The sequence below is a fragment of the Phodopus roborovskii genome, unplaced genomic scaffold (assembly GCF_943737965.1).
Source record: "Phodopus roborovskii unplaced genomic scaffold, PHOROB, whole genome shotgun sequence".
NCBI lineage: Eukaryota > Metazoa > Chordata > Mammalia > Rodentia > Cricetidae > Phodopus > Phodopus roborovskii.
In genome coordinates this window covers 21,421,099-21,444,039 of record NW_026126409.1, presented here as the reverse complement: position 1 = coordinate 21,444,039, position 22,941 = coordinate 21,421,099, and the positions used below count along the sequence as shown (strand labels likewise).

The window sequence follows — 22,941 nt, the reverse complement described above, 5'->3', positions numbered from 1 at the left end:
ACGAACACCTGCAATCCCTGAAACCCGGGCAGCGAGAACAGTAGATAGACTGGCCAGGCCAGCCTCCCGGCCGGGCCCTCTACCCCACGCCTCTATGGTAGGCCCCGAGGAACCGGAAGTAGGCCACGCCGGGGGCGGGGCGGGCCGCGGAGGGGGCGGGGCCTCCACCACCACCTCTGCTGCGGACGGAGGCGAGATGGCGGCCACCGAGGGGGTCGGGGAATCTGCGCCAGGCGGCGAGGCCGGGCAGGCAGAGCAGCCGCCGCCGCCGCCTCCCCCGCCGCCAGCGCAGCAGCCGCAGGAAGAAGAGATGGCGGCCGAGGCCGGAGAAGCGGCAGCGTCTCCTATGGACGACGGGTTTCTGAGCCTGGACTCGCCCACCTATGTCTTGTACAGGTAACGCCCTCCCGCGGGCCGCGGCGCTGGAGGCCGGGGCTGAGGTGCGCGCGACGCCGCAGCCGGGCGGACGGGGGCGCCCTGCCGGTCTGCTCAGCCCTGGGTGCGGGCAGGCTGCGGCGGCGCTCTTCTGAAGCTAGGATGTGGTGACACTTCCGTGGTCCCGCAGTGCTGTCCCGATGCGATAGCCGCCAGTCTTCAGAACCGTGCACTTTGGATGGCTTGCGCGGGATGGTTGGAGTGAAAGGGCTAGATTGGATCTTCAAAAACGCTGTCAGGGCTTCCCATGGCTGCTGCTAACTGGAGAGAACTTTCTTGCCTTTTCCTCGCCTGTGCTCATCCCTTCTGTTCTTTCCTGTCTGTGTTCCTTAGCTCCTTGTCAAAAAGTACTTAACTGTCTTCTGTAGTTCTACCTAGACCCTTTAGATGGCTCATTTGCTGTGCTTTTATGAATGAGTGAAAGGCATTTTGTAGAGGTTTCTGCAGTTGAAATACTGCTAATTGTTGTGGGGTTCCCTGACTCTCAAAACTTTTGTGTGATTTGTGACTTTAGGCGACTGGGTCTGGTTTCCGAACGACTAAATGGCGATGTTTTCCATGCCCTCTTCAGGTTATAGGTTTCATATAGGAGATCATTCTTTCTCCTGTGTCCTTACATAAGGGATACAACTACAAGGTTAACTGTATGCCACAAATCTCTGCTGTCAGTAGCTGTTTAGTGTAAAGAAGAGAAAAGGAATATAAGTAAAGAATGGTCACACCAAGCAGATCATGGAAATCTCCAAAGTGTCTGTCTGTTGTTTCCACCATACTTTTGTTTTGAGACTATTCCCTGTTTGAATGCTTACAGTATGATATACGTTTTTTAAGTACTCGTTATTTGTTATTCATCCTCAAAATAGCCTTCTAAAGTGATAGCACCTTCATTTTATGTACAAAGAAACGGACATCTGGGGAGATTAAATAATATGTTTCTTAATGTCACACAGGAAGTTGTAAAGTTATTATTGCAACTTAGACAATTGGCAGATTCCAGAACCTTCTCACACCTCATGCGTGTTAGGCAGGCATCTTTCCACACCTCAGGCCTTCACTCTGCCAACAACCACTGGAGTCACTACTAATACACACACTGGAGTTGTGTGTGGTGTGTGTGTGTGTGTGTGTGTGTGTGTTGGGACATCACCCCTAGGACTTTGTGCATGCATTCTACCTCATGAGATACATCCCCAGCCCTACTTGGAGTTTAAAATGTTACTTCCTAGTAAAATTCAGGTTTTTAAAAATTCTAACTCCAGAATCTTACTAAATGAATGAGACTGTTTTTTAAGTTAGAACTTGGATACTTTCTGAAAGGCCACATTTTGTCACACCACATATTTGAAATTGTTGATTTATTAACCTTTTTAAAAATATGTATTTTATGTGTATGTCTGTGTGACTGAGTGTATGTCTGTGTTCATGTACCTGCAAGAGCCCTTGAAGTCAAAAAAGGGCATCAGATTTCCTGGAACTAGAATTAGAATTTTAAGTCTTCAATGGATGCTTCGAACTGAACTCTGGCCCCCTTTTCATAAGCAACAAGTGCTGTTAACTGCTGAGCCATCTCTCCTGTCCCTTATTTTTCTTAATTCAAAGATGGTTTCTGTTTTACTTTTAAAAGTTTGATATGTAAAACAAAGTGTCAGAGATAGGCTGGAAGAATCCAGTAATTACATGAAGATCTCAGTAAGTTCCTAGCATGAATGAGTGATTGTTGCCATTTAAAACAACAACACTAGAATTGTTTTTCTTTTAACATGTTTGAATTTAATTACGGGGAACATGTCTGTTTTCAGGGACAGGGCAGAATGGGCTGATATAGATCCAGTACCGCAGAATGACGGCCCTAACCCAGTGGTGCAGATCATCTACAGTGAAAAGTGTAAGTTTATGTTTACTAGGATGCTCTGTCAGTTAACCCTCTAACAAAGTTGAAACTCACAACCATACAGCAAGAAAAGCTGGAGATTTTTCTTTAATGAGAATACTTTTCTTTAATGAGTTACTTTTGGTGAGTTAATGTTGTTTTCTTTGTCATTTGTCTTGATGTTTTGTTCAAGGAATAGAAATACCCTAAGTAATGAATGTTACATTATAATACATAACAGCTATTATATGGTTATGCTCTTAGTTTGCATTTAGAGTAAAACAAGCAGGTTACTGTTTTATTTAGAATAAGCTTTAGTTTCTCAAGTACCAGCTTTTTAAAATGTATTTTAGCTCTGTAGTGTTAGCCTCAGCTGAAATGTATGTACTGATATTTTCTTTGACAAAGTAGCCCTTTCTTACCATGAATGTGAACTGTTTTGTAAATGGGACATCATACAAACGTTGATTGTTCTTCTAGGAAAGAGTAAATTGATGAAATGAAATGCTGTTTTTGGAATTTTACATGTTTTTATGTTCACAAATATATATTTTTCTCTCAGTTTATACTTTGTTTTCTAAGATCATTCCTTTTTGTCAAAAACATTTATTCATTTACTGATTATTAAGTTATGATAAGAAATGTTTGAAAAGAAAGAACAATGGTATGGGGGTTGCCATATATCAAGTATGAAAATGTAGTACCAAACAATGTGTCATACTGGTATGAAAATAAAGGGTAGGCACCAAAGGCAAGTCGCAGTATACGAGGGAGGCCTCACTGTGTGATTGAAACCCATGTTCATGCTTTTATCAGTGGCTTCATTCTATTGGTTATGCATTTAGATAAAAGCATAATTATATCCTTATCTCATATCTTAATGAACATGAATTAAAGATGAACTAATGGTCTCAAACAAAAAAATAAGCTATATGCAAGTCTAAGAGACTAATCTTTGGGTAAAAATGATGCTCTGCTAGAGCCTAATGTGTACAAGGACCCTGGATTTGATCTTCAGCAAAACAACAAATAGATTGCCTCTGGTCAAGAGACGTTGTCAATCATCTGTAACAGGACAAGCAAAGAAAATAATACTTAGTTTATTGTGATGAAGGCATTAATGAGATTAGATATAAAATACTCTATTAAGGAAATTTTCAGAGTATAACTACATGAGAATGCTTTCTGAATTATTGCCACATATTTTTAGAAGAAATAGAAATATTTACATAGAAATTTTTTACCTCACTAGTGATTTAAAAGAATGTAAACCACAACTTTTTTAGATTTGTAAGGTTTCTTGGGGGCAGGAGGGAGACAGAGTCTCACTTTAGCTCTGGCTGACCTAGAACTCACTATAAAGATCTGGCCTTGAATTGACAGAGATCCACCTGCCTCTGCCTCTGCCTCCTGAGTGCTGGGTGGAGGTATTTTCTCAATTGAAGTTTCCAGCTTCCTGGATAACCCTAACTGTGTCAAGTTGGCAGAAAAAGTAGCCAGCACAATAAATTAAACCTATCAGAGTTGGAAGGTAAATATACAAAAGTGTAAAGCATACACAGTAGCAGAACCATAAGTTAAAAAGCAAACACTATGGGAAAAGATACATTATAAAAATCAGGACTGATAATCAGAATTTGGAACTCTTAGACAAGAATAAGAAGAAAACATTAAAAAAATGAGCTGAAAAGCCACAGAAAATGAAAGTTCATTAGCCATTAAATAAGAAAATCTACTATTGAAGATAAAAGTTCTGAAAAATAAAATAAGAACTTACATAGACATATGAATGAAGTGACATCTAAAGTTGAAACTGTCTTAAGTTCTATCTGTGGTGATGACACATAGTTTTCAAATGGCTGGCATTTTTTGGAAAGCGGTGCAATACAGCTGAAAAATTAGGAAGTACTTGGGCCTTATAACTGAATGCTAAAGTTTTTTTTTAAGATTTACTTTTATATAGATGACTGTTTTTGTTTGTATGTGTGTCTGTTTACCACATGCATTATCCAAGGAGGCCAAAAGATGGCATAGAAACTTCTGAAACTGGAGTTATACAGGGTTGTGAGCTGTCATGTGGATGCTGGGAACCAAACCCAGGTCCTCTGTGGGAGCAGCAGGAGCCCTTAACTGCTGAGTCATGTCTAATATGTGTCCTGAGTTCACGTTGTCCTTTGGTATAAGTGAGTTGCCAAAGAGATGGTATGTAGACGGGAGCAAAGGAAGGACTTGAGTTTTTCAGCAGCTATATGAGGCAGCTCATAACCCCCTGTAACTCCAGCTCTAGGGGCTATGGCACCCTCTTCTGGCTTCCATGGATACCTGAGTACACACAATCACACTAAATGAAAATAAAATTAAGTCTTTTTAAAAAGCGATGTGCTGAGGCTTAAGAGTATAGACTTTGGAGTCTGACCACCTGGCTTAAATCTGGTGTGTTCTTACTGGATCACTGTTCATGAACACATTAGTTAACCTCTTTGTAGTCAGCACCCATGGAAAAATGTAAATGACGACAGTGAAAGCAACTGTTTTAGAGAGTGAGTGAATTTTTAGCATGCATGCTAGTACAGTGTTTGGCTCATAGTCAGCACCAGGAATATCAGTTGTTAACATATGCAGCATTTTTGAAACCGAGAGATCAAGAAAACCACCTGTATATCTCAGAAGTAGATTAAAAGTAAAATTTAGGAACTATATAACCATTAAGAAAATTTAGAGCTGTTATAACATGAATTTTACGTAAGGTATTTGGGAGATTTAGTTTGGCATTAACCTATAATACATGTGGCAAGCATGATTAGACTTATATAACTCATGCATTGGATCTGTGACATTGAGTATTGTTTTAATGGTACTCACAGTCATTTGCCTCTGCTGATGTGGTACATGACTGTAATCCTAGCTCTTGGGAAGCAGGAAGATTAGGAGTTCAAAGCCAGCCTCAGTTATATAACAAGTTTGAATCCAACCTGGTATACATGAGACACTATCTCAAAAAAATTAATAATATAATGATAAAACGGCCCAACCATTTGACTGCATTTGCTCCCTGCAGCTAATACATACATGTGAGTGTAATGGGCTTTTGAGTTGTGGTGCTACCTGCAGCTAATACATGCATTGAGTGTAATGGGCTTTGGAGCTGTGGTGCTCCCTGCAGCTAGCTAATACATACATGTGAGTGTAATGAGCTTTGGAGCTGGTGTTAACAGAAGTGACCCTGATGGACTTGTCTCTTCTGCCTCCAGTTAGAGATGTTTATGATTACTTCCGAGCTGTTCTGCAGCGAGATGAGAGAAGTGAGCGAGCCTTTAAGCTCACCCGGGATGCTATTGAGTTAAATGCAGCCAACTATACAGTGTGGTACGTAATAGAATTCATTAATAGTTACTGCTAGCAGGACTCATGTTTGAGTCCAAGTGACTCCTTTTTAACTGAATTTTAATTTTCATCAAAATAATTTACATATTTGCCTTAAAGTCTGTTGAATGGAAAATAACAATCCCTTCTCCATCCTTTTGTGCTACCAGAGTCCCATTTTCTTGAATTAACTTCTCTGTACCAGATAACACTGTTACTGGTTTTTTTTTTTTTTTTTTTTTTTTGTTTTTTTTTTTTTTTTTTTGTTTTTTTTTTTGCATTGTCAACATAATTCTGTGAAAGCTGCAGAGTTCACTGTGCTTATTTCTATAACAGAGGAGTTATGCTTCATGCTGTCCATGTTTTATAGTATAGTCCTTATAGTCCTTTAGTGGATAGCCCAGGTTGACCTTTAACTCAGTAGGTTGCTAAGGATGACTTGTGATGATACTATATCTACCTCCTGGGTGCTGAAATTCTAGCTATGTGCCCCCATGTCCAGTTCCATGCATGCTAGGCAAACATTCTGCCTATAGAGCTGCATATACAACTGAGATTTCTGTTTTTGTTTGGTTTAGCTTCCTATGTGCCAATAAGTAATTCCTCTCCTAGACTCTGTGACATGTAAGTCTTTGGAGCTGTCCTGGAACTCGCTCTGTAGACCAGGCTGGCCTCGAACTCACAGAGATCCTCCTGTTCTGCCTCCTCAGGACTGGGACTAAAGGTGTGCACCACCAACACCTGGCTGTCTTTTGTCTTTTACTATTTTTTGTTTTTTAAAAAACAAAAGACAAAGAAAATCTCAAGGTGTTATAATGCAGACCATGCAGGTCATAAACACAGCAATCTGCCTGTCTCTGCACACATGCACCCTGTCCCCAGTGTTAGGATTAAAGGTATAAACTACCACACCCAATTGTTTTTCTTGATTTAGTTTATTTTATAGAGAACATCCTTGAGTAGAAGAGAACTTAGAAAAGATTGTGTGGATAAAATGCTTGGCATAGGTCTGGAGAGATGGCTCAGTGGTTCAGAGCACTTTTTTGTTTGGTTGGTTTGTAGGTTGGTTGGTTGGTTTTGGGTTTTTGAAAACAGGGTTTCTCTGTGTAGCCTGGCTGTCTTGGAACTCTGTAGGCCAGGCTGGCCCAAACTTGAAACTCTACCTGCCTGTGCTTTCCAGGTGCTGGAATTAAAGACGTGTCAGCATGCCCTGTAGAAAGATTTATTTTATGCCCTATAGAAAGATTTATTTTATTTGTAAGTAACATTTTGGTGGTGGTTCTGTAACTGCAATATCTTGATAATATTTGTAATATAGTTGGTTATTACATAGTGCATGTATGCAAACTGTCCCTTAGAATTCTAAAATTGTAGAATGCCAAAACGAGAATATTACCTGAAAATAACATTTTAGTTACTTATCTTCCCATCCCTTAAAGCTCAAAACTCCTTTTTCTTTATTTTGTATTTGTTGTATGCTTCTCTGTTTACACATGAAATGTTTGATTCTTTTCAGTTCTAGATGTATGAGTTTGGTCAATTATAAGCTCTTAGATTGCTAAATTATTGGTTGGGTAAATAGTACCAGACTGTTGTGTGTGTGTATATATATGTATGTGTGTGTGTGTGTGTGTGTGTGTGTGTGTATGTGTGTGTGTGTATATTGTATTATTGTCTTATATCTTTATTTGGTACTTTTGCTAGGCAGCTTGTGTAGAGTAACAGTCTGAATGCTTGTGTTTTGCTATAGGCATTTTCGAAGGGTTCTCTTAAGGTCACTTCAAAAAGATCTACAAGAGGAAATGAACTACATCACTGCAATAATTGAGGAGCAGCCCAAAAACTATCAAGTTTGGTAAGAGGAAAACAGAAGGACATATTTCACTCTGAGTAGATTTTACGCTGGAAGCTGAGATTTTTTTTTTTTTTTTTTTTATCATATTAGTACTTTACGTTCAAACTGTTACATGCCTCATAGAATTGTAAAGTGTTTTGTTTTGTTTTTTTTGAGACAGGGTTTTCTGTGTAGCTTTGGAGACTGTTCTGGCATCATTGTCAGTTTTAACCTCAGGAGCAGCCAGCACTGCTGGAGTAGGAGAAATCTGAACATTGTTTTCTAGTCAGTATAAAGTAACTTTTTTACATTTGATACTTTATTCACTTAACTAAAAATGCTTATTAGTCTTGATCCAGAGAAACTAGAAACAGTCAAAGGTGAGCATGAATAACGAAAACAGTTACTTTTAGGAGCATTATGAAAAACAGGATGGTAGGGATTTTCATAGGGTGCCTTTGTATGAGATAGCATGGTTTGTAATGTAGGATTTTTATGGTGGGGAGAGCAGAGAAGAGGAGCAGAAAGGGAAAGGGGAGCTGTGCCCAGACATGCCCTGCTAGAGCACAGTTCCATTGCCCTAAGGTCTTTCACCAGGGAGCAGGGGCACTGACAACAAAAAGAAAGGATCAGAGTTTGGATCCTGCTCATCACAGACTACCTGAGTAGCAGGCGCCGCTGCCACTCTTACTGTGTGCTGTGGTGGTGGATGAGTAGTAGGGGTAGTGAGAAAAAGCCATGTGGATTTTTTAAAAGATCAGTATCTAGTACATTTCACACATACGCATATATACATAGCATATAAAATCAGAGGCCCTTCTAGACTATTCACAGGTATGTGTTACCACAGTGATACTGGCTTTTCCTAGTGGTGTGGAGGTGGAACCCAGAGTGTCACACATACTAGGCCAGTGATCTAGCTTTGAGCTAACTGCTAAGCCTCATGGTGCATTTTAGAATCTTAGATGTGTTAAACTTTTTAGAGTAAGGAAAACTAAAAATGGAACCCAGGATAAAATGTAATTCTTTCTAACACAGAAATTGGTCTTGTGACAAAGTATGACTTGTCCTAGTTATATATTTTCTAGGTCAGAAGTAAGTTCTACTATAAACTGGTAGAATGAAAAATCACTTGTATGGTGACATTTTGAACATAGTGATAACTGACTAGTTTTAAGTAGAGAATGGTTAGATTGGGTGAACTAATATTACATCTCTCATTAATCTATGTGCTGTGCTTCAGAATTCCTGAACAAAAATCCTAGGCTGTGTAAAGATTAGTGTACTTGCAAGTCTGACTTGAGAGAAGTCATCCATGTGCCCTAGATACCTGCTTGTGTACATTGGTCACTGTCTGTACCTCTCAACTCCCAGTGTGCTGGACTTCTCTGTCACTGTTAAATTCTTCCAAGCAGTTTTGAGAATTTGTACCTCTTGAATGTCCTCTTCCTTCATCTAATGCAGCACCTGTAGCCTATGTGTCAGTTCTTAGCTAACCCAAGCTTTTCCCTATTTTCTTTGGACAGGCACCATAGGAGAGTATTAGTGGAATGGCTTAAAGATCCCTCTCAAGAGCTTGAGTTCATTGCCGATATCCTTAATCAGGATGCAAAAAATTATCATGCCTGGCAGCATCGACAGTGGGTCATTCAGGTATTACCTTTCTTAGAGTCTAAGTGTGTGTCTAAACAGAGCACACATGGATATTGTGCACATATAATCCGACGCCTGTTAAGATGCTTGAAGCCTGACTTTCTTCATGTCAGGTATCTTTTGTAATCTCTATGGATATGTTGCTTTTACATTAAAGAAAAGTAATAGCAAATTTTAAAGAAATTTGAGAATAAATTTACATTGTATCTTATTATGTAGTAGCCCTGGAACTCACTAGAGCAGGCTAGCCTCAAACTCAGAGATCCACCTGCCTCCATCTCCTGGATGTTGGGATTAAAGGCATGTGTCCCCATGCTATCACAGTTTTTTAAAATTTATTTAAATTTAAATTTCATATTTAATTAGAGAGGGATACAACTATTCAGTATTTGCATTTTTTTTAAAAGTCGTTTTTAGGTAAGCAGTCTCATGTTGACGAGGCTGGCCTTGAACTTGCTGTGTGCTCACTTGACTTTTGGGCTTCCTGCCTTTGCTTCCCAAGTGCTGGGATTCCATGAATGCACCACTACATCAGTTTTATGTGCTATTGGGGACTGAACTCAGTCTGGCTGTGTGCATGCCAGGCAGTCTACCAGCTGAGCTATACCCCGAGCCCTAATAGTCATCTGGTTTTGTAAACTGGCTATAGTAGTTTCATACTTGCAATCCCAGCACTCAAGGAGGCAGAGGCAGGCAGATCTCTGTCAGCCTGGTCTATATAACAAATTCTAGGCCAGACAGGGAGAAAAGAAAATTGTGATTACATAAAACTATGTACCACACACAAATACACACCCATGACTGTCTACCTACCACAACAACTTAAATACAGTATTACCAATGTCTTTGAAAAGCCACCCCATGTAGTATGATTTTTACTGAATTGTCAGGTTCCAAGAGACAGGAGTTCAAGAGACACTTTGGTTATATTGTAGCTTTTAAGTTCCAATAACTAAATTTTCTTCTATGTTTACATTTTATATGTATGGTTTTATGTTTCTCCTATTTCTACATTCGATATGTTTGGTTTTATGTTTCTCATTTTTTTTATATTCAGTACATATGATTTCATGTTTTCAACCCAATTTTTAGAAGGCAAGATTATTTTCAGCTATAATAGGAGACAAGTGAATTCTGAAAACTGGAGAAAATCTTACGTTTATCATATGAAATAAAATGGAAAGAGATACTGTGTCCTCTTGGGTATGGTGGCACTTGCCTGGTACAGCACATGGGAAATAGGAGCAGGAGGATCAAGAACTCAGGGCCAGCCTGGGCTACATAAGATCCTGTCTCAAAAATAAAAAAATGAAAAAAAAAGATCTCGTCTTCAGTTTGAAAGTGAAACAATCACATCCTTAAAATCATGTAAGATGGTGCTGGAGAGAAGGCTCAGTGGTTAAGAGCACTGACTGCTCTTGCAAAGACTAAATTTGGTTCCCAGTTCCCACATAGCAGATCACAACTGTCTGTAACTACAGTCCCAGAGGATTTGATGCTCTCTTCTGGCCTCCATGTACATGCTACACAGACATGTATGCAGGCAAAATATTCATACACATGAGATAAAAATGAAGGGAAAAGTAATTAAAAATAAATCAGGTAAGCCGGTGTTTGTCCAAGCAGTGGTGCTTGGGCATGGTGGGCAGTATTTGGGAGTGTTTACTGTGGGTATAGTGGGCAGTATTTGGGAGTGTTTACTGTGGGTATGGGGGGCTGTATTTGGGAGTGCTTACTGTGGGTATAGTGGGCAGTATTTGGAAGTGTTTACTGTGGGTATGGTGGGCTGTATTTGGGAGTGTTTACTGTGGGTATGGGGGGCTGTATTTGGGAGTGTTTACTGTGGGTATGGGGGGCTGTATTTGGGAGTGTTTACTGTGGGTATGGTGGGCTGTATTTGGGAGTGTTTACTGTGGGTATGGTGGGCTGTATTTGGGAGTGTTTACTGTGGGTATGGGGGGCTGTATTTGGGAGTGTTTACTGTGGGTATGGTGGGCTGTATTTGGGAGTGTTTACTGTGGGTATGGGGGGCTGTATTTGGGAGTGTTTACTGTGGGTATGGTGGGCTGTATTTGGGAGTGCTTACTGTGGGTATAGTGGGCAGTATTTGGGAGTGTTTACTGTGGGTATGGTGGGCTGTATTTGGGAGTGTTTACTGTGGGTATGGGGGGCTGTATTTGGGAGTGTTTACTGTGGGTATGGGGGGCTGTATTTGGGAGTGTTTACTGTGGGTATGGTGGGCTGTATTTGGGAGTGTTTACTGTGGGTATGGGGGGCTGTATTTGGGAGTGTTTACTGTGGGTATGGGGGGCTGTATTTGGGAGTGTTTACTGTGGGTATGGGGGACTGTATTTGGGAGTGCTTACTGTGGGTATGGTGGGCATTATTTGGGGTGCCTACTGTTAATGGCCAGCCACATGAATAGCACTTACCTTCATCATTCCTTGAATTTTTCACCAAAATGGTCTCTTAGTTTCTTATTTTCAATGTGTCTTTTAAAATCAGAAATCAGCTTACTGAAATTCTTACTCTTGCTAGTGTCAAATAAGAAATAAAAATACGTGCGCTTTTTTGAAATGCCCTAACTGTGAAGTAAAACTTCAATACAATACAATTGTGTATTTCTCTACATGTATTTTAGGTAATTTTATCATGCATTTACTTTTAAATTTTTACTTACATATTTTGGGTTTTTTGTTTGTTTTGTTTTGTTTTTTGGTTTTTGAGACAAGGTTTCAAACTGTTGCCCAAGGTAGCCCTGAACTCCTGATCCTTTTGCCTCAGCCTCTTGAATGCTGGGATAATGGGTGTGTGCTCCCACTCCAGCCTACACACACATTTTGTTGTGCTGCTCTTTATTTAATATTATGTATTAGTTACATTAATTTGGGTGCTTGTAAAGTTATTTAGTCTTTTACTAGTGAGTGTGGTTATTGGTTTTTGTTTTCCATCTAAATTTTCTTTAATGACTTCTGTTTGTTTAGTCTGTGTCTTTGTGGTGTCCATGCTTAATTTTTTTTTTCTTTTGTGTTTGAGACAGTGTGTCTTATATAGCCCAGTTTGGCCTTGAGCTTACATAGCTGAGAATGAGCTAGAATTTCTAATCCTTCTGCTTCCACTCCCTGAATGCCGGGATCACAGATTGCTCTTCAAATGTGATAACCCCCCTTGTCTTTATCTTTAGTCTACTTTCTTAGCTTTTGCTTAATTTTTTGTTATTGTTATAAATAGTAGAACATTTCCCTTTCTTTTTTTTTTTTTTTTTTTTTTTTGAGACAGGGTTTCTCTGTGGCTTTGGAGCCTGTCCTGGAACTAGCTCTTGTAGACCAGACTGGTCTCAAACTCACAGAGATCTGCCTGCCTCTGCCTCCCAAGTGCTGGGACTAAAAGGCATGGGCCACCAATGCCCAGCTAGTAGAACATTTCTAACTGGACTTTTTTTTTTTTTTTTTTTTTTTTTTTTAACTTTTAGGAATTTCGACTATGGGATAATGAGCTACAGTATGTAGACCAGCTTCTCAAAGAAGATGTGAGAAATAACTCTGTCTGGAACCAAAGACACTTCGTCATTTCTAATACCACTGGCTACAGTGACCGTGCCGTGCTGGAGAGAGAAGTCCAGTTAGTATTGTGCTTCACTCAGGCCTTCATATTAAAGTGTGCATGCCTGTCATGTCTCAGCCACTCAGATACTGCAAAGGCAAGACTTCCCCAGGTCTACATTTGGGAAGCCACATGTCAGGGAGAAATTTGCATGTAATGCAGTAGATCTCTGTGTTGCAGCCCCTTAATTTCTTGGCTTGTTGCTTCTAGAGATTATGAAGAAGTCCAGTTTCATAATGCTAGAAAGTTTCGTTCTGGATCTATTTTTCACTGTATTCTGAATTTTAGATAGCTGTTCCAAATGCCATGTTAGTCTCATGTTAGGTTTGGTTGGACAGGCGTGAAGTAGCACTGTCCATTGAGTGACGCTCCTGGCTTTAAACAAGGATGGCTCCGGACATTTCCAAATGTATCTTTTGTGGGAAAATCACACATGCATGTACTGAGAGGTGCTGTAAGTAAAGCTGAAAGGAGTAGGAGATTTTTAAATTGGAAAGAGTTTTATGTCGGTAAACATTAATAGTCCCTCCCCTTATAACCTTATTTGTTCATTTTGTTTCGGTGTCTGTTTCACACTTTCAGCGTGCATAGTTGGCATTTGTTTTGGTTTTGACTTTTAAATTTTTTTTAGATTTATTTATTTTATTGTATATGTGAGTGTTTTGCCCGAATGTATGACTCTGTGTGATGTGTGTGCCTAGTGCCCATGGAGGTCAGAAGAGGGTATCAGATCCCTTGGAACTGGAGTTATGGAAGATTGTGTGTGGCTGGTCCTCTGCAAGAGTAACAAGTGCTCTTAACCTCTGAGCCAATTCCATGATCCCTTTTTAAAGTAAGGTCTTGCTGTGTAGCCAGGCTGGTCTTGAACTTGAGAGTTTCCTGTCCTGCCTCAGTTTCTTGAGTGCTAGGATTCTGGGCAAGCAGTGCCACACTCGAGAGTCTGTTCTTGATCCAAATAAATAGTGGGCTTAAGATGAGAAATTTCTGTCTATTCATTAGGTTAGTTTTTAAAAGAACTAAAAAATACTGAATATAAAGCATATTGAAAGTACATCCTCTCTTCTTATCCTTCTGATATTCCAGAGAAATAATCAAGAATCTGAGTTTTTTCTAAGTGTGGCAAATTCCCTAAAGATGTAAAAGATAGTATTTCAAGTGTTAGTAATGGATGTATTTATCAATAATTTTTAGTATGTTAATAAAAATTATAACTCTTAAGAAGATAGGTAGTTACATAGATCTGAAAATCGTTTGTTTACTTTTTCCCCGTTTTTATTATAAAAGGAGTATAGCATATTTATGGGAGAAAATTATACTGAGAGTTAAGTATAAAGGGGTTGTAGTTTAGTTGGTAAAGCAATTGCCTAGCATTACAGAGCCAAGGGTTTGAAATCCAGCACTGCACAAAACCAAGTGTGGTGGGGTGATACACACCTGTGTGCTCCAAACTTAGGGGATGTAGGCAGAAATTGAAGGTCATCTTTTGCTGTCTAGCAAGTTCCAGGCCAACTTGGGCTAGTTGAGACTCTTACTGAAAAAAATAAAATTGTAAAAAGATCTTAATTCTCACTCTAGAATGAGCTACAATTATGTCTGTCCCTTCAAGCTTTGTAAATATATTTGAAAACATTGATGCACAACTTTTTACTATAGGTATTGTTTTGTATGCGCAAAGGTTTGTGTTGTTTTTAGTTCATGAGACAAAGTCTCACCTGTCACTAGCTTAGAACTCGTTACAGGGACTGATAGATTATTGGACAACTTCTAGTTCTCCTGCCTCTGCCTCTTATGAGTGCTAGAATTACAGGCCTGTGCCACCACACTGGTTTTCTTTTGTTTTTGTTTTTGTTTTGTTTTTTTTTTTTTTTTACTGTATCACACCCATATTTTTTTTTTTCTTTTTTTTCCTTTTGAGACATGGTCTTTGTACCAGGCATATTATGCAGATTATGACATGGAGACTTAGAATATTTTTTAGTTTTGAATGTTGAATGCTCAGCCTTAGCTTATGCTTGTTTCTTGTTAGTTCTTATAATTTAACCTGTTTGTCTTCATCTGTATTTTGCCTCCAAGTGTCTCACCTTTTTCCTTCCTCCTTACTTTCATTGCTTCTTGTGTCAGTCTGTCTGGGGACTGCCTGGCTTCAGGCCCCGTGTGTGTACCTGTCTTTCTCCCTCATTCTCTTCTCCTTCTCCTATTTATTCTCTCTGTCCACCAGTTCCTCCTCTCCCCCTCTGCCTAGCTATTGGCCATTCAGCTTTTTATTAGACCAGTCATGTGCCTTAGGCAGGTGAGGTAAAACAAATGCAACACATTTTTACATAATTAAACACGCATCCTTACATCATTAAATAAATTCAACATAAACAAATGTAACACACTTTTACACAGTTAAAGTAATATCTCACAGCATAAACAAATGCAACACTTCTTTACAGGATTAAACACACATCCATATATTGTTAAACAAATTCAGCATAAATAAATGTAATACATCTTTACATTGTTAAATATTCCATACAAAGCAGATCTCATTGCATAAGCCCAGGCTGTCCTGGAACTTGCTTTGTAGACTAGGCTAGCCTTGAGCTCAGAGATCTGCCTGCCTCTTCCTCCCCCAGCTCCCTGCCATTTCTTTTAGTTCCTAAGATAATGTCAAATTTCTTAGGTATAAGTTGACCTTTGATTTGTCACCCCAGGTTGCTGTACCAATCAAAGACAAATCTCCTTTTTAGCTAACATTTACTTCATGAGGAAAATCTTCAATATTCTTTTCTTTTTCAAAAATCCAAAGTCAAATCTTTTAAGACTAATGTTTTTATTTGTGTGTGTGTGTGTATGTGTGTGTGTGCCACCTGTGTGCAGGTGTCTGCAGAGACCAAAGACTTCAGATCCCCTGGAGCTGGGTAACAGATGTTTGTGAGCTGCCCAACATGAATGCTAGGAACCAAACTCAGTTTCTTAGGAAGAGTAGGAAGCACTCTGAACTACCAGGCCATCTCTCCAGCCCTCCCATAATTAAAAACGAAAACAATCCTTTTATTCTATGTGCATGCATTTTTTTGTCAACATGTATGCCTGTATATCACATATATGCAGTGCTTGGAGCAGACAAAGGAAGGTCTTGTATCCCTGGGACTGGAGTTATGATGGTTGTGATCTGTCTGCCTTGTGGGTGCTGGGAATTTGAAAGAGCGGCCACTCTTAACTACTGAGCTGTTCCTCCAACCCCATTCCTTTTTGTGGGGGAAGGGGCAGTGTTGAGAATGGCTGACAACTGCATACTCGAGTTCTCTTATCTAGTTGGCACTCCAGTGGTACCAGTTTCCAGTGGCAGAATCCATATGAATGCCTGACAGAAGGGAAATGGGAATGCACATGTCAGTGTTGCTGAAACTATATCTACTTGATCTGTTCTTTTAAAACAATATTTTTTCCTTACAGGTATACTCTGGAAATGATCAAATTAGTTCCACATAATGAAAGTGCATGGAACTACTTGAAAGGGTAAGAGGCTATTTTTACTGTTTTTTTTTTTTTTTCATAAGAGAACCACCAGGCTGCTAGCAACATGATGGAATATGCTCCATAACCAGGTCTAAAAGAATGCTAGGGGAGTCCCTGTGTCGGTGTGTCTAGTAGTAGAAGTAAAGCATGGCCATAGTAATCCCCAGGCACAATTATGCCCCCTGTCTTTCCCCTTCTCACCTCTAGGCTCACATCAACACAGAAATGCCGGTGCATTTTAATAGTATTTATAACTCCTCTAGTGATTTGCTTTCTAAGTGCTGAAGCCTTTAGAGTTTGTGTTAAAGAATGGAATACACACTCATGTGTACTCTTATGGGCTCAGTACAGCAGTGCAGAGTAAACTTGACAAGTTACTCAAATGGATGACCAACCTTTGTACTTCCAGTGTCCAGTGACAAGTCTTACTCTTAAAATAAAAATGTTCCTAAGCCTGGCCCTTGATAGGCCCAGAGAGCATGACATGGGGCCTAGTCACACTTGGAGGTTCACTGGGACCTATGATCCCCTAAATAGCTGAAGGTTTGAAGAACGGTCTCAAAAAGAAGCAGGGACATCTCTCCTATTCTTTTTTATAGTTCTTGGGACTAGGGAGATGGCTCAGTGGTTAAGAGCACTGACTGCTAATCCGGGGGACCTGGGTTCCATTCCCAGCACCCATATGGCATCTCACAACTGCTGTGATCCTACTCTAGGATCCTACATCCTCACACAGACATATGTGCAGGCAAAACACCAACAAAATAAAAATAAATTAAGAAAATTATTTTAATTTTGTCTCAAGCATGTTAAGTTATAAATGATTGTTTGAAAACTTTTTAAGGTGATCTCATTTCTACCAGACTGTCAGACCATGAAGCTGAAGGTGACCTTGAACTTATTCTCTACCCCACTTTCCAAATGCTGAGATAGGCATGCATCACCATGCCTCGCTTATGTGGTGCTAGGGTCTGAGCTCAGGGCTTTGTGCATGCTAGGCAAGTACTCTGCCAACTGAACCACATCCTCAGTCAGCTTATTGTACTTTAAGTTAATTTCACTCCACTTTAGGTCACCATTGATAAGACCCATATAACTTAAAATTCTTTTTTTTTCCAGCCTCATTGTCTCTAACAAATCTTTCCTTGCTTTTGTCTTGGGGCTTTCTTTCTTTCTCCTTCCGTTTGTGTGTGCTCTCTTAGAATGGAGCTTTGTTTTGTTTTAGGATTTTGCAGGATCGTGGTCTTTCTAGATACCCTAACCTATTAAATCAACTGCTCGATTTACAACCAAGTCACAGTTCCCCCTACCTAATTGCCTTTCTTGTGGATATCTATGAAGACATGCTAGAAAACCAATGTGACAACAAGGAGGACATCCTTAACAAAGCATTAGAGGTAAGTAGTGCAGAACAGTGTCTGAGAAGTGGCTCTGTCCATTGCCACTGCTCTCGATGCCACTTTTCACATAGTTTCTCGGCAGTACTGTGTTGGCAATGTAGCTGTTGTAAGATGTCTCATTTGCATATAGCCTACGTTAAATTGCCATATGCCCTTGAAGTTGAACTAGACATTTACTCAAATACATTTTTATCTTTCCTTTTCAGTTATGTGAGATCCTAGCTAAAGAAAAGGACACTATAAGAAAGGAATATTGGAGATATATTGGAAGATCTCTTCAGAGTAAACACAGCAGAGAAAGTGACATACCGACGAGTGTATAGCACTGGGCATCTGGACGAAGTGGATGCCACTTTCTTTCTAAGGGCCTCTAATGCAGGAGTGTAAAACTAGAGCGACCATCCCTTGCCTGTGCGCTAAACTTGTTGCCCAGGTGCTGTTTTTAACAAGAACTAAGTGTGATACTCCTGTGTGCTGATGCTGTTCAGACTAGCTCTAAGAAATAAGTTCTTGTGAAGCAAGGTCATTGGAGGGGAGGATGGTGACCTTCCCGCAAAGAAACTGCTGCTTCTGTAGTCTTACCAACATTTAATCCAGTCCTGTAGAATCTACTCCTCTGGAAAGGTGTGTGTGCAAGGCTCTGTGCTGGGAGTGACTGAAGGCAACTATGTTATTGATTTGCAGTAATTTAAATCTTGGTGCATTAAACAGGGACTGCAACTGTTGACTAGAGCTGCTGTGCTGTGCCACACTCACGGTATCTTGCTATCACTGTAACCAACTAATGCCAAAAGAAAGGTTTTATAATAAAATCACATGTACCTATAAACAATACTGTAGTTGTTTGGTTTGTTTGGACATTTTATTAGTTTAGAACAAACAAGGAACCTAGTGCTTGGGAGGCTGAGACAAGAGGATTGCTGCAAGTTTGAGGCTAGCCTGGACTACATAGAGAGGCTCAGGCCAGTTTAGAGTGTGGCCTTCTTGTTTTAAAAATGGCACCAATATATATATATATATATGTATGTATGTGTGTGTGTGTGTATATATATATATATATATATATATTTTTTTTTTTTTTCTGTGATTGTGGTGAGGGAGATGTGACTTTGTTAAAATGGGACTAGGTCCATTTTAACTATAATCAACAAAATGTACTCAAGATAATTTAAACAGTGATTGCCTCATCTTCTAGAAGTATATCCCAAACCCATGCCATACAATAACAGCAGTTGCTGCTGCCTGGACTGGAACTGGGAAACTGCTGTAGGAGGAAACTTAGTGCTGGCTGCCATCTCCAGGTCCGAGCCACCTTCTATAGAAGCATGTGGCAGCAAATCAAAGACTCCGTTAACCCTGAGTGGGGAGAACTTGCACTATAGGTAGAAATGAACTTCCTCCATTTCTGTTTCTGCCGCTGACTGCACCTGCAGGAAGGTGAGAGTGAGTGGCTGGACGAGGTTTGTAGCTGGAGCAGCAGTCCATAAGGGACTTTCAGTGTTAGCACACCAAACCGCAGCTAATGAGATTACTGTGAAGCATTTTTTCCATGTAAACTACGAATGGCTTTAAATACAGAAAATATATCAAGTTACTAACACTAATTTTTTCTTACATCTTCTATCAGTATTTGTCACTTGTGAATCTCCTAAATCACTCGTATTTGAAATTCGCCTAAAATACCTTCTCTGTATTTTTCAGCAGCATCATAGTAAAAACAAAACAGCCTAGATGGCGACACTACAACACTAAATACATATTTCTAAGGCATGGGGTTGTTTCTCCATCCTTAGCCGTTGTCTTAGTCACTGTGACAAAAAAACACTGTTAAAAGAAATTTAAGGGAAAACAGGTTTATTACTTTGGCTTACTCTTCCAGTGGGATACAGGCCATCATTTCAAGGAAGATCTAGCAGCAGGCAGGGGAGGGATCATACTCGGGACAGAAGACAGGCTCCATGGGTATATCTATCATTCCTGGCCTTTGTGCACACACACACAGTCTGAGAGGCAAAAGTGGCTTACAGAGTATTTTGTTGTTGTTTTGTTCACTGTTTGGATAATAAGCACAGATGGGTTTTTTAAAATCCAAATGCTGCACTGTCTTGATTTCAAACCTGGAAATTAGGTGAGTTTAGAAGCAGATGATATGTATATTTTAAACAAACAAATTAGGTAGTGTTACTGCTGACTTTCCATTTCACAACCCCATCCCTCTCTCCTTTCACATCAAGTGCAGATATTTGAGCCCGTTGAAATCTCCCAACCTTGACATTACTTAAATATATATCCAGCTTGAGGCTTGAACCTGAAATCTGTGAAGTTCAGCTTTGTGTCTCAAGTCAAAGCCCTAAAGTTACTATTACATGCGGTTTTCAAATCCAGAGAACCTGATGCTAGGCGAGAGCGCCTGCGCAGCCGCGGGCATCCAGCGTGCGGCGGGAGGCGGCCACCAGGGGGCAGCCTCGCGCTGGTCTCGGTCCGCTTCCGGCCGCGCAGGCGTCGTGGGCCTCGAGCCGGGTTTGGTGGTCGCCAGGTAGGCTAAGGGGAGTGGTGGGACAGGGCGGGGTTCTGTGGGGCCTTTCCAAGCTTGGACCTTCGACTCAGCTCTAGGGTGGGATTACGCGGCTCTCACGGGGCTCAGCTGGGCCTTGCCTTGGAGCAAGTGGTGGCAGCAGCCCCTCCAGATGCTTACTGTACATCCCTCCTCCGGGTGATCACCGGGCTCCCCTCCGGGTGCTTACCCACTCTGGGTGCTTACCGTGCACACCCACTCCGGGTGCTCTCGATGCACCCCCTCCGGATCTCGCCAGGCGCAGCTACTGAACTGTGTGATCTGAGACTGTGCACAGTGCTCCTGCTTTCTTCCCCTCCCTGTCTCTGTCTCTGTCCGTCTCTGTTTCTCTCTCTCTCTCCTTCCCTCTTTCTTTGTTAAAAAAGCAACATTTAAACTTTTAGAAATTATGATGTCCCCACCCTTTGCCTGTGCAAACTAAATAACATCCAGAATATTTAAAATAAGTATTGGGAAGTGAGATTTAGTCCGAATTGTATTGGTGTAAAATATTCTGCATATTAGCAGTTCATTTAGTTGCCTTATTTTCTTTGTCTAAGCAGTGAGCATACAGCAGTTGGCCCTTTCCTACCATTATCAAACAACCTTGGTGTTTAAACAGTGCCAGAGCATATTCCTTTAAGCTCCAGGCCCCAGCCTGGGTGCCCGCCCCCTCCAATGACCATTCGTGCCCGCCCCCCTCCAGTGACCACTGGGTTCAAGCCTGCTTGCTCCTGACCTTTGCAAGACACAGGAAGGATGGGGATTTGAGGCAGCCCTTCCACATACACGGTGTAGCTCTTGGATGGGCATCTTCACCTTTGAGTCCCTTCTCTGGGAAATGAGAGTAAGGATGGTGTTAACCACTCAATGCTTTGCATTTGATGTTGTGTGATACTGTGTGAATAGTTGGGTTTAAGGGTGATTGCTTTTTTTTTTTTTTCTAAGAGTCAGAATGTGAGGATCTAGCTACAAGGCATAAAACACAGTCCATAAGAAACAAATGCATTAATGGCTTGCAAAGTATTGAGGATCAACATAGACTTGAAAATACAAATTCTAGGGACTGGAGAGGTGGCTCAGTGGTTTAGAGCACTTGTTTTTGCAGAGGACTTGGGTTCGATTCCCTAATGTCTTACCACTGTCCATTGTTTCAGCTCCAGGGGATCCAGCGCTTATTCTGACCTTGCTGGTCACCACACAGGGCACATGGTGCATAGACTGCATGCAAGCAAGCATTAATGCACATAAAATAAATCTTTCTTAAAAAGAAAATACAAATTCCGAATTGCAGACTTTGTGCCCGATGTTGATAACATTCGAGTATGTTAGCTTTAGTTGATATGATCAGCTTTTTTAAATGATTTATTTGTTTATTTCTTTTTGCCTGCATGTATTTCTGTGTGAGGGCCAGGTCTCCTGGAACTGCAGTTAGAGACAGTTGTGAGCTGCCATGTGGGTGCTGGGAATTGAACCCTGGTTCTCTGGAAGAGCAGCCAGTGCTCTTAACCCCTGAGCCATCTCTCCAACCCCACTCTCACCAGCTTTTAAAGGGGGAAGGGTTTGCTTGGGCACGGTCTTGGGAGTTCATTCCATGGTGGGTCTTTGCTTGGTGGCCTTTGCTTATGGCCTATGGTCAGTGTGCACATGGCAGGAGACCACAGTGGCGGAAGGGGAAACTGACGGGTCAGGACAGTGGCGGAGGAGGTGACCTTACTTCATGGCATCCTGGAAGCAGAGAGACGCAGCTGAGGTCCCCATATCTCCTTCTAGGTGATGTTGTTACTGTTTGAAGCTTCCTTATAGTGGACTCTGTGTCTTTAAGATCCTGCCACTGTCCAGTAGCCCCAATAGCTAGAGACCAAGCCTTTAATGACAGAGCCTTTAGGGGGCACTTACCCAAACCACGAGCCTGAAAGTGACTATGGGGCTGAAGAGTGGTGGATGTGGATTTATCATGAAGCTTCTCCACACTCCCACAATCCCTTGCAAAATCCAGGGAAGGGATTCAAAAGTATGCACTGGAAAGTGTGTGTGCCTGTGTGTGGATTTCACACATGTGTCATGGCCTACATGTGGAGGTCAGGGAATAACATGGGTGCTGTGTTTAGACAGGATCACTCTGTGGTGTGCCACCATAGGTCAGGCCAGCTGGCCCAGCAGCCTTTACAGAGCCTCTTTGCAACACTGGTCTCACCATAGGTCAAGGGAAGATCAGGTGCATCTGGCTTCTCTTGGGCTCTGGGATTTCAGCGTGAGTCTGCACACTTTACCCACTGAGCCCTCTGCCCAGTCTGTGTGTGTTCTTTTCTTAGGGAGCTCCCTTTCCTTTCTGGAACAGTATAAGGTCTAGACTCCGTGAAGCTTGCATTCACCCAGTAGACAGGTAAGATGGGGTGGGGGTGTGTGTGAAAGAGATTTTACACTTAGAAGATGTAAGTATGGTATTGGTGTGGTGAAACTGGATGAGGGCAGGTCCCACAAAGGACCGAAAACCCGATTCAGGGGCAGAGGCCACGAAGACAGTGACGTGTGGTGTGACTGGCCAGTCAGTGCAGTTGTGTCCCTGCTCTGTGCCAGGCACTGCAGTTGGTAGGGAACCAAACAGAACCGTGACAACCATCTTGGAGCACCGTCTACACATCTCCTAAAGGGTTTCCTTGAGCACCAAGGAACATGTGCGAGCTGGAGAGGTGAACTGGGGCCACTTCCAGGGTTTACA

At 41.2% G+C, this 22,941-nt stretch overlaps 1 protein-coding gene across 2 annotated transcripts; it reads left to right on the top strand.

Moving 5' to 3' along the window:
- Positions 1-79: 79 nt before the first annotated feature.
- On the top strand, positions 80-18,497 carry Fnta (farnesyltransferase, CAAX box, alpha). 2 transcript variants are annotated; one of them, XM_051182194.1, is made up of 9 exons: positions 80-396; positions 2,235-2,320; positions 5,557-5,671; positions 7,419-7,523; positions 9,029-9,155; positions 12,628-12,776; positions 16,203-16,265; positions 17,491-17,662; positions 17,872-18,497. In XM_051182194.1, exons 1-9 carry the CDS (start codon positions 95-97, stop codon positions 17,986-17,988), a joined length of 1,236 nt encoding a protein of 411 aa, XP_051038151.1. In that variant the 5' UTR covers positions 80-94; the 3' UTR covers positions 17,989-18,497. The 2 variants fall into 2 exon arrangements, with proteins under 2 accessions (XP_051038151.1, XP_051038152.1); XM_051182195.1 differs by lacking the exon at positions 17,872-18,497 and having other exon boundaries at positions 12,628-12,855; positions 17,491-17,619.
- The last annotated feature ends 4,444 nt before the right edge of the window (positions 18,498-22,941 follow it).